This window comes from Fundulus heteroclitus, chromosome 8, assembly GCF_011125445.2.
Source record: "Fundulus heteroclitus isolate FHET01 chromosome 8, MU-UCD_Fhet_4.1, whole genome shotgun sequence".
NCBI lineage: Eukaryota > Metazoa > Chordata > Actinopteri > Cyprinodontiformes > Fundulidae > Fundulus > Fundulus heteroclitus.
Window position 1 is genome coordinate 666,247 of NC_046368.1, and position 15,652 is coordinate 681,898.

The 15,652-nt window shown below is 38.6% G+C and overlaps 1 protein-coding gene across 1 annotated transcript; it reads right to left on the reverse strand.

Annotated features, from left to right (window-relative positions):
* Positions 1–1,524: 1,524 nt before the first annotated feature.
* LOC118563867 (alpha-(1,3)-fucosyltransferase 7-like) lies at positions 1,525–6,205 on the reverse strand. Its single transcript, XM_036139808.1, has 2 exons — positions 5,912–6,205; positions 1,525–2,977 (listed from the first exon to the last, which is right to left on the reverse strand). Exon 2 carries the CDS (start codon positions 2,954–2,956, stop codon positions 1,919–1,921), a length of 1,038 nt encoding a protein of 345 aa, XP_035995701.1. The 5' UTR covers positions 2,957–2,977; positions 5,912–6,205; the 3' UTR covers positions 1,525–1,918.
* Positions 6,206–15,652: the final 9,447 nt, after the last annotated feature.

Below are 15,652 nucleotides of genomic sequence, written 5' to 3' on the forward strand. Positions count from 1 at the left end.
CTCCTCAGGAGGCTGAGGTCCTTTGGAGTGAGCCGACCCCTGCTAAAAACTTTTTATGACTCTGTGGTGGCCTCAGCCCTCCTCTCAGAGCTCATTCATTGCTGCTGCTATCAGATTATACAATGCTGCACTATACCTGTAACTATAACTGTAATAACTAATGTACAATAACTAATGTGCAATCGTATTCAATACACTATGCTATAACCTGTGTAATGATCCTGAAAGAAGTGACTTCTGCTGCTATTACCACCTGAATATATGTCAGTACACATGTATATAAGTCACCGTGAATGTGCATAAGACATCCTCTGCCTTATTTCTATTTTTGTATTTTTATTCTTATTTTTCTTATTTACTTATTTTTTTTGATCCACTGTATATATGAGGACACACTGTATATAACTGATGCAACTTTTCCTACTTTTGGCACCTTCTTCTGATTATTGACTACTGAGCCGATGTGTCAAGTGAATTTCTCCAATGTCAGATCAATAAAGCCTATCTTATCTTATCTTATCTTATCTTATCTTATCTTATCTTATCTTATCTTATCTTATCTTATCTTATCTTATCTTAGTTGATCCACTATCAAGCCCTGAGCTTAGCCCACTTGCTACCTCTGCCTGCCTTCGCTCTATGGCTCTGATCCACGTCCAGATTGTGGATTCCCCTCTGCCAAGCCCTGTATTTGCTTGTATGAAGCTCATGGTCTTTACTGCCCACTTCTGCCACCACAGGACTTGGAGTTGGAGCCCTCGGACTAACGGATCAGTTCCAGCACCACATCCCTGATTCTGAGAAGGTTAGTGGCTTTTTAGTGCATTGACATCTCCACTGAGTTTATTCCAGCTACTAACCTCTACATTGGTTCCTGGCAGTTTCTTGACAGAGCCTGAATTATTCATTCTAGATAAATCATTCATAACCACTCCTGTTAGGGTTAGTGACCTGCAACTTTTATATGTGTCCCGGGTCCAACACATCTAAGTCACATAATCAGATCATTCGTAGGACTCTGGAGAACTTGACTGCGTGCTGAGGAACTAAATTGGCCATTTGATTCAGGTGTGCTGGACCAGGAACATATTTAAAAGCTGCAGGACACCAGACCTCTTACACCGGAACTGAAGACCCCTGATTTAAACCTTCAACCTGTATGTTAAACCCAATTCCAATCAAATTGTTTAAGGAAGTTTTTATTTTGATAACCACCCCTATTTTAGATATTAATATATCATCGGAGAATGGATATGTACCACAGGTTTTAAGGTAGCTGTTATTAAACCTTTACTTAAAGGCTGGTTCACACGGCAGGATTTAAAAATAGTCCGCCGATTTTCACAGCCTGAGAGACAATTTGCAGAGCATTACACTCCACCCTCTTTGGCCAATTTTGTAGTATGCTGGGGGACAGTGAAATGAACTGCATCTTGCATTTTGACTGATCCACTTGTAGCTTTGGCATTCTTCGGCTTTGACTACAAATTTGCTCCAAGAAATAAAAACGGCAGATTTGCAAAATTGGTAAGTCAGAAATCCATGACCTTGTTTAGTAGATCAACAGCAAATACTCTGACGTAGTAGTACAAAGATGTAATAGATACAGAGTAAACTGAATGGCTTGAAAAATACGACCCAAAAACAACATAACAATATCTACGCAACTCCTGGACAGACTACATTCAAATATTTTGCATTCCTAGAAACTCTAAATATACAACAAAATGTATTTAATGGCTAAAAAAGTGGATTTTGCATATGTCCCCTTAAGGCCAATTCAAGTTCTAAAACATAGTTTGTTTTAGTTTTTAGTGGTAAACATTTCTCGTATTTCAATTTACCTTATTGGTTAAGTGCAACCTAAGAGCAATAATTCCTGTAAACACACATCAAATACAGCCACAGTGTCTTATGGTTAAGTGTAATAAGCCTTATCCCAGGCCTCTAGATCTGAATAAACCTTGTTCTGAGGTAAATTGTTGTACTGTAAACAGATATGGCATAGCCTTTCCCTCCAGTCTACACTAACTTTCACTTTCCAGTGTTTTTTCCAGTTAAAATATTCCTTGTACCGTTCCCTGTCCTCTGCAAGTTTTTGAAGGTACTCTCCCAGGAATCGTACTGATGCAAATTCATCGACATGGATAAAAGAATGAGTTGGAGCCACAGCGTTGTAGTCACTTATCGGGGGTCCGAGTACAATGGGTACAGCACCTCCTTGGTAAGCATTCTTCCACAGCTTCTCTGTAATATAATCCTTTGCCACTGAGTTCTCAAAGGCCAAATAAAAGTAGCAGCGAGAGATTGTTGGTAAGAGATCGTCAGAGGAGAGCGGCTTTTTATTCCAACGCCCGTAAACATCCACAGGAACTATGGCATTCAGCTCGTTGTACACTTGGGTCCGTTTCTGGTTGTTCCTATAGTTGCTGACCACCCAACAGACCAGAGAGGTCTTATTCATGTGGCTGTCCTCCGGCAGGTTACCTTCGGACTCCACAAATTGAAGCTCACCATAGGGTATGGTCACATCAGCATCCCTTCTGTAGGATATAGTCATGTTGAAGATGTTTGCAAACTTCTGTAAGTTTCCGTTATGAGCAGGAGACTCCAGGGACATCCAGGCCCACCTCTGGCCATGTGGTCGTGGGAGGTCGGTGGGCATTTTCTGACTTCCCTGTATCACTTCTCTGTTGTGGAACACCACCACATCAGCTGAGGGGAACGAGGAATGCTCATCCAGCAGTCTACAGCTTGGTATTTTGTAGAGGTCCCAGCACACATCACCCTTCAGACTGAATTTGCGTCCAAAAGGCCAGTTCCACAACAAGATGGTCAAATTTTTAGTGCTTGTCGAGTGGTAAATGCTTCCTTTCTGACGTATTTTGTGAAGACACAGCAAAAAAGCACACATAATGCAGAAAAGTAGTCCCGTCTTCATGGAGCAGCATTTCATCTTTTTAGTTTAAAATTGCCCCTGTTTAGAAAAACAAACAGAGTTAAACAGGTTACTATAGGTTTAACAATGTTCTCATTTACTTTGCAGATTGAAATCTTTTGTATTTCACATACTTCTAATAATCTCATGTCCCCTTTGATGAAAAATTACAGTTTAAAGACAAAATACTGTAGACACATAGACTTAAATAAGAAGTATATCGTTCAATAATGTCTGCGGTCGAATTCAGATATGCGCGGCGTGTGTAACCTGCCTTTCCATTTGACTACTGAAGATACCAGCGCCAGCTTCCTGTGACGCTGACATGGAACAAGCAAGAGGTGTGCGTGAGTGAGTAAACTGAGAAGAAACATTTTAAAAACATCAATACATTTAAATGTGTAATAAAAAGTAAGTTAAACAAGAGGAGTTTTTAGTCAGTTTATAAAAAAAATCTTAACACACTCTACAGACCTTACACTAAAGGGGAGTTCCAAAGTCCTGTGCGTGATTACAAAAATCAGAAGGCTACAAAAAATTGATAAGGATTCAAAAGCTTAGACTAAAAGGCAGAGATTAAAAAGGGCTAACAAAAAGAGATTTGGTCTCGCTCTCTCTCTCTATGTTTTTTGATTAACATATAAGGAGATATTTCATGTACATATTACACTGTGAATAAAAGAAGTAGAATCTCTGAGGTGAGGAGGGACAGGTTGGTGTCTTGTTACACTGCAGGGCATATGTAGCCTTCTTTTCCACTCTCCTCTTTCTTTCACCATCTTCTTGGCTCCAGGTCGACAGAAAATTCCATTTTGCCCTGGACTTAGTTATGTAAGACTCCCCCGCATATATGGCCTATCACATTTCTCTCGCGCTCTCTCCTACAGTGCCATCGGGTGGAGCTGAAGAACCTGGACCTTGCGTCTTGCGTTTCAGCATTGAAACCTCTAGCAGGAAGCTGATACGAGATGTTTCTTCTAAATTTCCACATTTTTGGAATTCACAACAGTCACCCATCCGGTTAGTATTAATGTGTTCCTATTACTTCCATGGCCACATGTGTATAAAATCCCAGCATTCTGGTATGAAGACTGCTTCTGCAAATGTTTCTGTAACAAGTCTAGACGAGCAATCTTACTACTAAATATGCCACATTCAGCTTTTAGTGGTATATTAACAAAGTCGTAGCATTTGGGAAGGTAAGCATAGGTAGGCCCAAACGTGTTGTGGGCTTCAGAGTAGCAAATGAACAGTGTGTAGAGAGTTTCATTTAATGGATTTCTACAACCACGCCTTTCACCAACAAGTCTGAAGTAAAGTGTCAGACCTAGTTATGTTCCTGATGCTTGCGAGTGGGTTTGTGTGACCACAAAATGGTGCTACGAATGCAGGAAGTAGAAGAACATAATTAGCTTACACAGAATGAACTTAACCTGACATAAAACAGCTCTGGGATGAATTAAAGACTGTGAGCCGAACCTCCTCGTCCAGCGTCAGTCCTTGACATCACAAATGCACTTCTGGAAGAATGGTCAAAGATTTACATAAATATATTTCTAAACCTTTTGGACAGCCTTCCCAGAAGACTTCAAACTGCTATAGATCCGAAGAAGAATCCATCATCATAACAAACCCTGTGTAGTGAGCACAGGAGGTCGCTCAAATTTTATTGTGTGTAAGGGCAAGTGACCCAAATCAATATGAACACCCATAACTCAACTATTACAGATAAGACATTTCTCAGATACCAGCTCACGAAAGAGAAACATCAAGGCCGATTTTAGAACAGGAAAAGAAAAAAAGAAAAAAAAACAACGAAACACTTCATAGGGTATAAATATAAATCTACAAATATAATTAACATATTTCTCAGTATCTGGCCCGGTTATGAGGAAACAGCAACATGTGCAAGCTCAAGCAACAGAGGTGTAATTGGATGTGACAGGCACACTCCTCCTTCATCATGACTTCCTGCCTCTGTTTCTTACTGTTTGTGCTGATCGATGTGTTGTAAAAGGATGCTTTTTCACATTCACAGCTCCGCCTTGGCGTCGTCTTACTGATCTATAAATGGGACCTTTTCTTTAAACCCAATGTAACAGTCATTCTAAGAGCTGACCTTTTTTGGTATTTATGGTCGGAAGTTATACAGTAAAACTCTCAGAGCCATCTAAAATGAGAATATATTATCATGCTATAACAAAAGCATGAATTTTCACTCAAGTTTGTTTAGATCCTATTGCTTTTAGTATTAAAATTCACTTTTGTTCTTAATTTATCAACTTGCATTCAAACTTTAATTTATTTGCTTCTTTTTTTAACAGTTAAACTATTAATTTATTTACTTTATTGCTGAATAAAAATTTCTGTTACTTTTCCAGAGTAGCTGTACATTTATGTATTGGGTATAAATGCAGTTTTAAGTGTACGTATTTGGAGACAACCTTTGTCTCTAATGATGATGGTATTACTTTCTACAATAAAAAATGTTTGAATTTTGCTTCAGTTTCCTTTTTCTCTAAATGGGGACATAAAAACACATCCTGTTGAATACAATAAGATACGGTTGTCTAACGCTACTTTACATATTTCTGAATACAAAGCAAAATTCTAAAATCTCAGTGAATATTGGGACTTTCTTGTCTTTTTTATGCAAAAGCTCTTGTGTGCGTTGATATTTCCTCAATGGCATAAAGAGCAAAACCAACTCCGAACAGGATGTGGTGAAGAATTTGATCTCTGCAGGCTAAAATATCTCATTGTAACATTTTGCATTAATATTTTATAAACATGTCACATCATTATTTCTACATGCAAACCGTGTTGTCTGCCTTTTACTACCTGTTCCGTGTTGTCACAGAAAAAAAGTGAGAATAAAAAAGTTCAATGTACGGAAGCAGCAAATTTCAGCAATCATACCGCAATGACCAAAATCACACATGAAAGAGAAATCTGTAAGCTTCAACCACTCACCTGAATGTAAGCGGGCTGGTGAAACTTCTGTCATCCGTCTCCACCAAAACTAGTTTTTGGTTGTTGTTGGCAATGAAATGTTGAAGAGCTTCAGCTGCATGTCAAGCCCGATCCTTTTAAGGAAACAGAAGAGCCCTGTCTAAACAGAATTTTTATCTCTCCTTCAAATCACATGTTCCATCGCAATAAGTCAACATCCTACTCGACTCCTGATTTGTATAAAAGCGATTTCGATGGAAATGTTTCCCCTCCCGTTATTGTTGACACTGGAAACCTTCTTTGTGAGAGCGTATGGGAGTTTGTCAGCATGTGTGTGTAGAGAGATGGAGAAAGAGGAAGTGTAAAATGTGATCTACAGAAAAGTAGTCGTTGCAAAAGGGGCTTCACATGAGTGAGTCATAGGAGAACTAAATACATTTTTGCTCTGAAAATAACTAATATGGTGCATGTTTTACTCCTTAATGAATGAATAAACTGATGGGAAGAACAGCATAGACTGGGTGTGTTTTTTAACATTATATGCCGATTTTTCTCAGATAAAGTTACTGTTTTTTACACTAACCCTTTCATTATGGTTGTCTTTGGGAGTGTATTTTGTAATTCCTATTTTACTGCAACTTCATTTTTTTAAACAGACATTGCAGTTATTTGTTAATAACTGCAGTTTTACAAGAGATATCTCTGCCAGATTGAAGATTTCAGAAGCTCTGCAGTCTGTGACCCTCCGTGTCTTACACTTCCCTTTAATTTGTGCAAGACACTTTCAAAAGATGAAGATATTGACTGCTCAGCAGAAATACGCACATATATGGAAACTTTGCAGCAAGGTTCTATGTACGCCACTGATCCTATTAATTCCTGAGGTTCTCATCCGACTGGTTTTCTCACAAAGTGGGATGAGACAAGATTGGATAAACTTTTTTATTGTCACTTTTATGAAGTTCAATGGAATTAAAAAGGTGATGTTGACTTAGTAATTAGGAATGAGCAAGGAAAATAATTGAAAATAGAAATAGAACGTAATACAAAGTATGACATTAGAAAAATATATACATATATACGCACACAAACATATGTACCTCTGTCTACATACATACATCATAACCAGAATTAGAATGAGAAACAAGTTTATTGCCAAGTAGGTTTGCACTTACAAGGAATTTGACTTGGTGTTGATGATACAGATAAAAAAAATTATATATATATATATATATATATATATATATATATATATATATATATATATATATATATATATATATATATATATATATATATATATATATATATATATATACAGAATCTAGAGCTATATACACAGTAGATACATACATACATACATACATACATACATACATACATACATACATACATACATACATACATACATACATACATACATACATACATACATACATATGTCAGCTTTGGCTGGCAGAAGCTCAAAGCTTAATGGAGAGACATGATGAGAAAATTAAGTTTGAGGTGGATTTATTATGGACTGTGGGTCATGTGCACGGCAACTCTGTGGTTATACGTCTGGCCCATTTCTGGACTCGAACCAGAAATGTCCTGCCTATATCTTTTAGACAGCATCCCGCAATCCCTTGACCTCACCGCCTATGCTATATCCTTCCTCTCCTGTGCCGTGCCGCCCCTTTACCACACTGTCACTGTAACGGTGACGTACTTCACTTTAAATCTGAGCCAGCACAGTAACTTCTGGTAGCCATCCGATTCCCATTATTGCTTGCTTCTGGATTGACAGTAAGTAAGGTGAATTAAATATTAACGAGTTTCTGGCACAACAGTGGTGCATTACTTGCAGACTATTGATGAGTTTTTCCTTTTCCTAAATTACCTTACCCTTGGTTCCAAGCAACAAGACCTAGCTGATCGACATCATCTCCATTAGGTCCACAGCCAGCCAGATAAGTACCTCATGTAACAACTTTTCATACTAATTTCTTGTCTCAATAAGAATCTAGATATCTTAGGAGCAGATATGCAAGTCTTTACCTGCAGAATTCAAGGACTACCCTGACACCACGGTCAATCTTGACTGCACAGTGCTGAGGTGTCACTGTCTCTGTCCTTCGTTCTGTCAGCCCAGAGCAGATGGAAGCTGTCTGTCTTTATGCTGGTGTTTCCTCTTTCAGCCAAGTCTGTCAGCATTCTTAAACCAGCCTCTCTGTAGACACATAGATGCCAGGTTAGTACTGTTAATTCTTCCACTTTGTGTGGGATCTTACATTCTCCATGACAATGGCTGGGAAGGGTTGTCTATGTCTTCCAGCTATTGTGGCTTCTCCCCACCAATTTCCCATGTTTTCTTTCTCTTTCTGTTCTGGGGAATGTCTGGCCAAAGTGCTGTAGTGGTCATTGAGCTATTAGCGAGTGCTAGCAGCTGATCCCCATTGTAAATAATACCTATATGTTTCATTAGATGAAAGAGTCATTAAAAGGTTAGATACCATGATCCTTGGTTTGTGTGGCCAACAGCTAGTAGGAAGCAGTTTAGTTTAGTTAAGTTGTTCCCCCATTTTCGGTGGTTTCAATTGTTTTTGGGCAATTCCAATTAGTAGTGTTTATTAGTAGTCTGCTTTAGCTTAACTTTGTACAAGCTAGAAGCTTGTGTTTGGGAAGCTTGGTGTTCCCTTTGCGTGTGTGTTTCTTTTTTCGTTTGAGTTGGTTTGAGTTACTTTAACTGACCTGTTGGAACACTTAATAATTTAATTTAGACTTAGCTGCTGTTAAGATTATCAGACCTTTTTATGTTGTTTTAAACTGGGTTGTATTGTTTTGTGTTTGTAAACCCCATCTTTTGTAATAAATCACCTTTTTTCATTTCACTCATTTCTCTGGACACAGTTTTATGTTACCTCCTCTAAACCCCTGGACAGAGGAGGCGTAACATAAGTGGGGGCTCGTCCGGGAGAGCTCTGTTAAGAGGATCCCTGTGTTCAGACTTAAGAGGGGAACAGTTTGGGGTGCTAATATAGGTAAATAATGTCAGTTTCATTCAGTTTGGAGCACTTCTTAGCCAACCCTTCTCTTGAGCTCATAGATTGCTGCCGCAAGTCTGAATTGCTGCAAATTGTGGAGCACTTTAAGTTGCAGGTCTCAAAACAGGTCCTTAAAAGAGACCTAAAAGTTTTGCTAGTGGATAAATTGGTGGAGATTGGTGTGCTCAAAGAGCTTGATCTGACTGAGGCTGCTGTGCCAAGCCAAAAGGCCTTGTCTGTGGAGGACCTCAAAGATGGGTTTAGTGTTGAGGCAGCAGTGAGTGACCGGGGAAAGACACCTCGTACACTCCCTCGCTATGATCCACTATCATCTATGAGCTCGGAAGATCTTCTTGGAGCTCGTTTAAACGTGAGGTTGGCATGTCTCCAGATGGAGGCTGAGGAAAAAGCCCAGGACAGAAAAGCTTGGCTTGAGATTAGGAGGATGGAAATAGTGACTGAGAAAGTTATACAGCTGTGCAAGCTTGAGCTGGAGAACCAGGCTTGTGTGTCCTCTGCAACACCAAGTTTCACTTCCATGTCTGCTATGCTATTTGATATTAGTAAGTGTATTTCCTTAGTACCGGCTTTTAGAAAGTCTAAAGTTGACTCATACTTTCCAGCATTTGAGCGCATTGCTCGTGCATTGCAATGACCTAGGGAAGCTTGGCCTTTGTTGTTACAATGCAAATTTTCTGGTAAAGCTCAAGAAGTGTTGGCAGCGCTTCCTTTAAAGGATAGTTTAGATTATGATCTGGTTAAAACTGCTGTTTTACAGGCTTATGAATTGGTCCCAGAAGCTTATAGACAGAAGTTTCGTCAGCAAAAGAAAACTGCTGGACAAACGCATGTAGAGTTCGCCAGAGAGAAAGGCGTTCTCTTTGATAAGTGGTGTGCTGCATCTAAGGTTAACAATTATGATGCGTTACGTGAACTGATGTTGTTGGAAGACTTTAAGAAGTCCATTCCTGATTGGGTGGTGTTATATTTAAATGAACAGAAGGTGACCACTCTAGCGTCTGCTGCTGTTCTTGCTGACAAGTATGTGCTTACCCATAAGTCGTCCTTCTCTTGTAATGAAAAGTTACGTGTTAAGTCTGTACCTCCAGTCTCTCACGGTTAAAACCTCAGCTTCAAAAGAAAGCTGTGACTGTTTCTATTGTCGCAACCCTGGACATGTCATCGCCGATTGCTTAATTTTAAAACGCAAAACCACTGTTACAAAAGAAAGCCGTTTATGTTTCTATTGTCACAAACCTAGACGTGTCATTGCTGATTGTTTAGCTTTAAAACGCAAAACACAGTCAAATTCACAACAGACTAAAGGTGTTGGTTTTGTGAAAAAAGAACCCCTTAATAAGAGCCACACGGAAATGGCAAAGTCAATGAGCCAGCTGGAGACTTTGAACCGGGAGCTGCAGGAGAGGAGCCGGGCAGCAGATGGAGAGAAGGCCCAGCTGGAGAAGGAGCTCCTGCTAGTAGGAAGCAGTTTAGTTAAGCTGTTCCCCCATTTCCGGTGGTTTCAATTGTTTTGGGGCAGTTAATAAATCACCTATTTTCATTTCACTCATTTCTCTGGACACAGTTTTATGTTACCTCCTCTGAACCCCTACAGAAGGGGCGTATCACAGACCATTCCTGTTTTCATTCCTGGATCATTCTTTACACAGCTGGAATCCCTCATCTCATCCTACTTGTGGCAGGGAAAACGCCCACGTCTAAATAAAACGCATCTTCAAAAATCCAAGGCAGAAAACTTGCGTTTTCTAACATTGTTTTTATTTTATTGCAACAAAATTCAGACTGCCTGGGCTGGCTAGACATGGAATCAAGGTCATATGGGAAAGGGTCCACTCTGTTTTTTTCAGGTTCCCCACTCCCGCTTCCACCACTAAAAAAAACATTACAACACTTGTTATATCTGGGCACAGTTTTGGAAATATTTTGATCTCTGTAGTTTTTCTCTATATATCCCTATAATGTCTAACCAACTTTCAAACCCTCATTTCAGGACTCAGTTTTTAAAGAATGGCAGAGAAAGGCCTAGAACATTTCCAACATATGTTTATTAACAACATGTTAGCTTCATTTCAGCAACTCAGTAAAAATGTTGTCTTCCCCAAATCTAACATTTTTAGGTATCTTCAAACAAGCCATTTTATCACCACTCATTTCTCTAGTTCATCTGTTCTAACAGATGTCAATGTTGATGCCATTCTCTGTTTGAATCTTAACACAAACATCTCATATCGTTTATCCATCTTCAATTTTATTTAAATCGCACCAATTCACAACACATTTTATCTCAAGGCACTTTATAAAGTCAAACTCTATAAAATTATACAGACAGATTGGTCAAAACGTTTCCTATCTAAGGAAACCCAGCAGATTGCATCGAGTCTTGACAAGCAGCATTCACTCTCCTGAAAGAGCGTAAAGACAGAGTGGACAGTCATCTGCATTGTCGATGGCTTTGCAGCAATCCCTCATATGGAGCATGCATGATGCGACAGTGGGGAGGAAAACCCCCCTTTAACAGGAAGGAAAACCTCCAGCAGAGCCAGGCTCACTGTGAACAGTCATCTGCCTCGACCGACTTGGGGTTAGAGAAGACAGAGCAGAGACACACCAAAAAAGCACAGAAGCACACATTGATCCAGGAATCCTTTCTTTCTTACATTGTAATGGCAGATTACCTGCTCCCCTGGATGGTGTCACAGCTAATCAGAACTCCAGACTGTCAGGGTTCTGTGTTTTCCGTGCTCTACTAACTCTGCTCCACAGATGGCTGCAATTGACGGGTGGGCGTGGGTACATTTTTACCCTATAAATAAGACAATTAGATATACTGCACTTGAAATCAAATGATGGAGATGAGTTGTTCCTATTTTAAGTACAAAACTGTTATTTCACAGGCAGATAATCTTATTCACCTTCTCCAATCAAGGGCAAATACACCAATTTCAAGAATATTTTTTGACCAATCTGTATAATCTGACCCAATCTGTATAATATGATTGAACTTGACTTTGTAAAGTGCCTTGAAATGACATGTTTCATGATTTGGCGCTATATAAATAAAATTGAATTGAATTGAATTGAATTTTTTCAGGGTAGGGACCTCTTTCTGCACTGAGAAAAAGGTAAACCGTGCGAAACAGTAAAGTGCAGCAAAAAAAAAAAAAAATGTTTTAAACATACGTATGATTAGAAACAGAGAGATGTCACAGTAAAGAGAATTAGGATAAAGTTGAGAGAGTCTGGAAGACCAAACCACAATCCATACCACACAACGTAGCAAAATAACACAGGCAGTGACGCAGTAGGCCTTAATTGCAGCCCAATATGTTGTATACTGAAGAATAGGTTGGCAGGAAGTAGGTGTGTGAGAAAAGGAGCAGGAATTAAATTTATGATTGTGAAAAAAGAAACAGGGTCTGCCAACGGAAACAGGATGTAAAGTAACCTCAAAAACGAACTAGGAGGCATGGTATAAACAGCCTAACTGAGCAAGGGCAAGTTAAAAAAACATACAACAAAATATACAACATACTAATATATATATATATATATATATATATATATATATATATATATATATATATATATATATATATATATATATATATATATATACATACAATAGAAAAGCATTAATCTTGTGCAATGTGACACACTTCACAATGAGGGCATATAATTGGCCAAACAAGACATTCCCTAAAACTGATTTAGTTTTTCTTGTAATGTTTTTAAAGATATTCTAGTTTGTTTCATTTTAGTCTATAAGTCTATAATTTTTTTTTTTTTTGGGGGGGGGGGGGGGGGGGGCTGTAAATACAACAATCTGTACTAGACTGTTGCTGTATGGAGAAAATTAAAACAATTAATTAATTATTTTTAAATATATATGTTTCACAATTTTAGAGCTGAACAAATTCTATATTTGCACAACCTGTTTAATGTTTTTAATCCCTTCACATCTAACAGTACAGAGAAGGTCTTCAGGTACTTTGCATTGATTTGATAGTTGTCTTAGTCAGAAGCAACCACCAGGGGAAGACATTTTCTCTTCAGAGCTTGCCTCACACCAAAGTGAAATGAGGAAATAGGCTGAATGAAAAAGTTATGGTCCATCTATTCCTGAAATTTAAGATTTATTTTAGGAGCGTCAAGGTTGTATGCAATATAAGACAAAACATAATTTTTCTTTTTGCCCTGCGTCAGACTGGCGATCTGTCCAGGGTGTACCCAGCCCCTTGCCCATTGACAGCTGGAGACAGGCACCAGGCACCCCTCACGACCCCAACAGGGATAAGCATGTTAGAAAATGGATGGATGGATTTTACTCCAATTTTAAATTGTTACAAAATAATTTGTGGGAGAAACAATTGGGAAATAACGGCAGAACTGGCAACTTCCAGATTTGCACACAGCTTAGACAGTTTTTTTTTGTTTGTTTTTTAAGAACTTGTCTGTCCGCTTTGACCTGCATGTCTGTTCCTACTTCAGTTCCTATGTCTTGCACCTTTATTGTCATGTCCTTTATTTAACCAGATGAAAACCCTACTGAGTCCTAGACCTCATTTGTAAGGGGGACCTACACAGAAAAACTGCAGCAGACATCAAAAGAGTTACACAAGTCAAACACATTTTAAAGATAATTAGGTTAAAACAATCATCACAAAATAAAAAAAGAAACAATTTAATAGATTTACGTTGCTTATTGTTAAGATTGGTTCGAAATAGTTAGCAAAAATTAAAATCCTCTATCCTGAGTTCAGACTGGAGATGATTCCATGCTGTATGAACAGTAACGCTAAATGCATGTTTCCTTTTTTCCGTTTGAATGGATTGAACAAGTAAAAGGAAAATGTTGTTAGATTGATGAGAATAGCCAGTATTAGATCTTTGTAGAAAAGTATTTATGTATGACGGAACCTGGCCAAGCAGATTTTATAGATCAAGGTCATCAAATGAATATATTTCCGTACACTCAGAGGAGGCCTGCCAGTCTTTTGTGATTTCAAGAAGAGCGGAACAAGAGCCAGCCAACTGAACGCTCTTGCTTTTATTTGACATTTAGTCACCGACCCATAAGGTAGCTTGATTTAAAAAGGCTGATCTGACACAAGATTTTAATCAGAAGTGTGTAATCAATGGTAACAGCACATTGAATCATCTTGTTACCGAAAAGTGCTTCATAAATAAACTTGGCATTTGATCGATCATCAAATGCCTTAGATCGATCAACAAACAAGACAACACAGTGTCTTCTGCAATCAGGGGCTTGAACAAGATTATGAAGCACATCTTTTAACTAACATACACAGTTGTGAACACATTCTGTGTGTTTACAAATGTGTTAACACGTGAAACGTGACTTCGCGCAGGTAAGCAACATGGAACGAAACAGTTGCAGGCAAATTCTTTTTTAGTTACATATTCAAGATTGCACCATCTGTTGCTGCAAGCAGTCAGGGTCAGAAATTATTAGCAGACCACATAAGGTCATCCGCTTGATACCGAAGAGAAAAAAAAAAACTAAACAATGAACTGAATATTTTATAATTTATCTCTCCAGTTGAAATGATATTGTTGCCAAGAAAAGCAGTCAGGAAAGAAGCTAAACAATATTTAACTGCTTCAGCATGAATGCATTGGGGTGTTGTGTCAGTAGACTGTGATCATGATGTCAAATGTTGTGTTAGCAGGTGAAATGTGACTTCTGACTGGTTAGCAACATGAACCGAAACAGGTCACTCACCACCAATGGTGCAGGGACATTCTTCTTTAGTTACATATTCAACATTGCACCATCTGTTGTTGAAAGAACCACAACCATTCCTTTCTTACTTTTGCAGCTCCAGCAGCTATGTGTAGTGATTGAAAATGTTTCCTGTTTTCATACCTTGGTGCTAGGCTGCCATCTAAGGTCGCCTGTTTTATTTAGCAGTGATCACTTTTTCTCATGACGTTGAAACATAATAAATTACTAGAATGGTTTCCTCATTGCTCATCATTTAGTCTATTTCTTACACCCGTTTTGATTTTATTTAAGGTCACACTTAAGATCTGGAAAACTCCATCAGTTCCTCTTAGGTGTTAAAAGCACTTTGAATTGTCTCTGTACTGAATTGTGCTATATAAATAAATTTGCCTTGCCTTGCCTAAAAACTCTAATTGTTTAATTGCATGTCAAGAATTAAAATGGTAAATAGACCGAACTTATGTAGCGCTTTTCCAGTCATACTAGAGCCACATTCACCCAATCACACACACATTCATATACCGATACACAGCTCGGTCGGCAACTTTGGGTCAGGTGCCTTAGCCGGAAGCACATCAACACGTGACAAAGGGAAGCTGGAATCAAACCCACAACTTCCCGATTGCAAGATGACTACTCAACCCATCAAGCCACAGTCGCCCAGATCATGTCTACATCTTAGCTTACAGGTTCAATCTATTAAATCTTTACCTTGAAACTCACACTAAAGGCAAAAAACAAAGAAATGACCCTAAAGGTATTTAAACCTATTTTAGTAAAAGTAGCTTTAACATATAATAACACATACTAAAAACGTTTCCCCATTTCAGACCCGTCATGCTTTCAAAAACACTAAAGATACGGTTGGTTTCTCCCCTTTGAGACATGTTGGGCTTTTTCATCAGGCATGGAAAGGAGGATATTTTTTTTGCAGTGCTTCATTCAGGGACAACACCTTTCCGAAGGACC

Coding starts and splice junctions, on each gene's coding strand:
- LOC118563867 (XM_036139808.1), bottom strand. CDS start 2,956: ATGAAATGCTGCTCCATGAAGACGGGACTACTTTTCTGCATTATGTGT.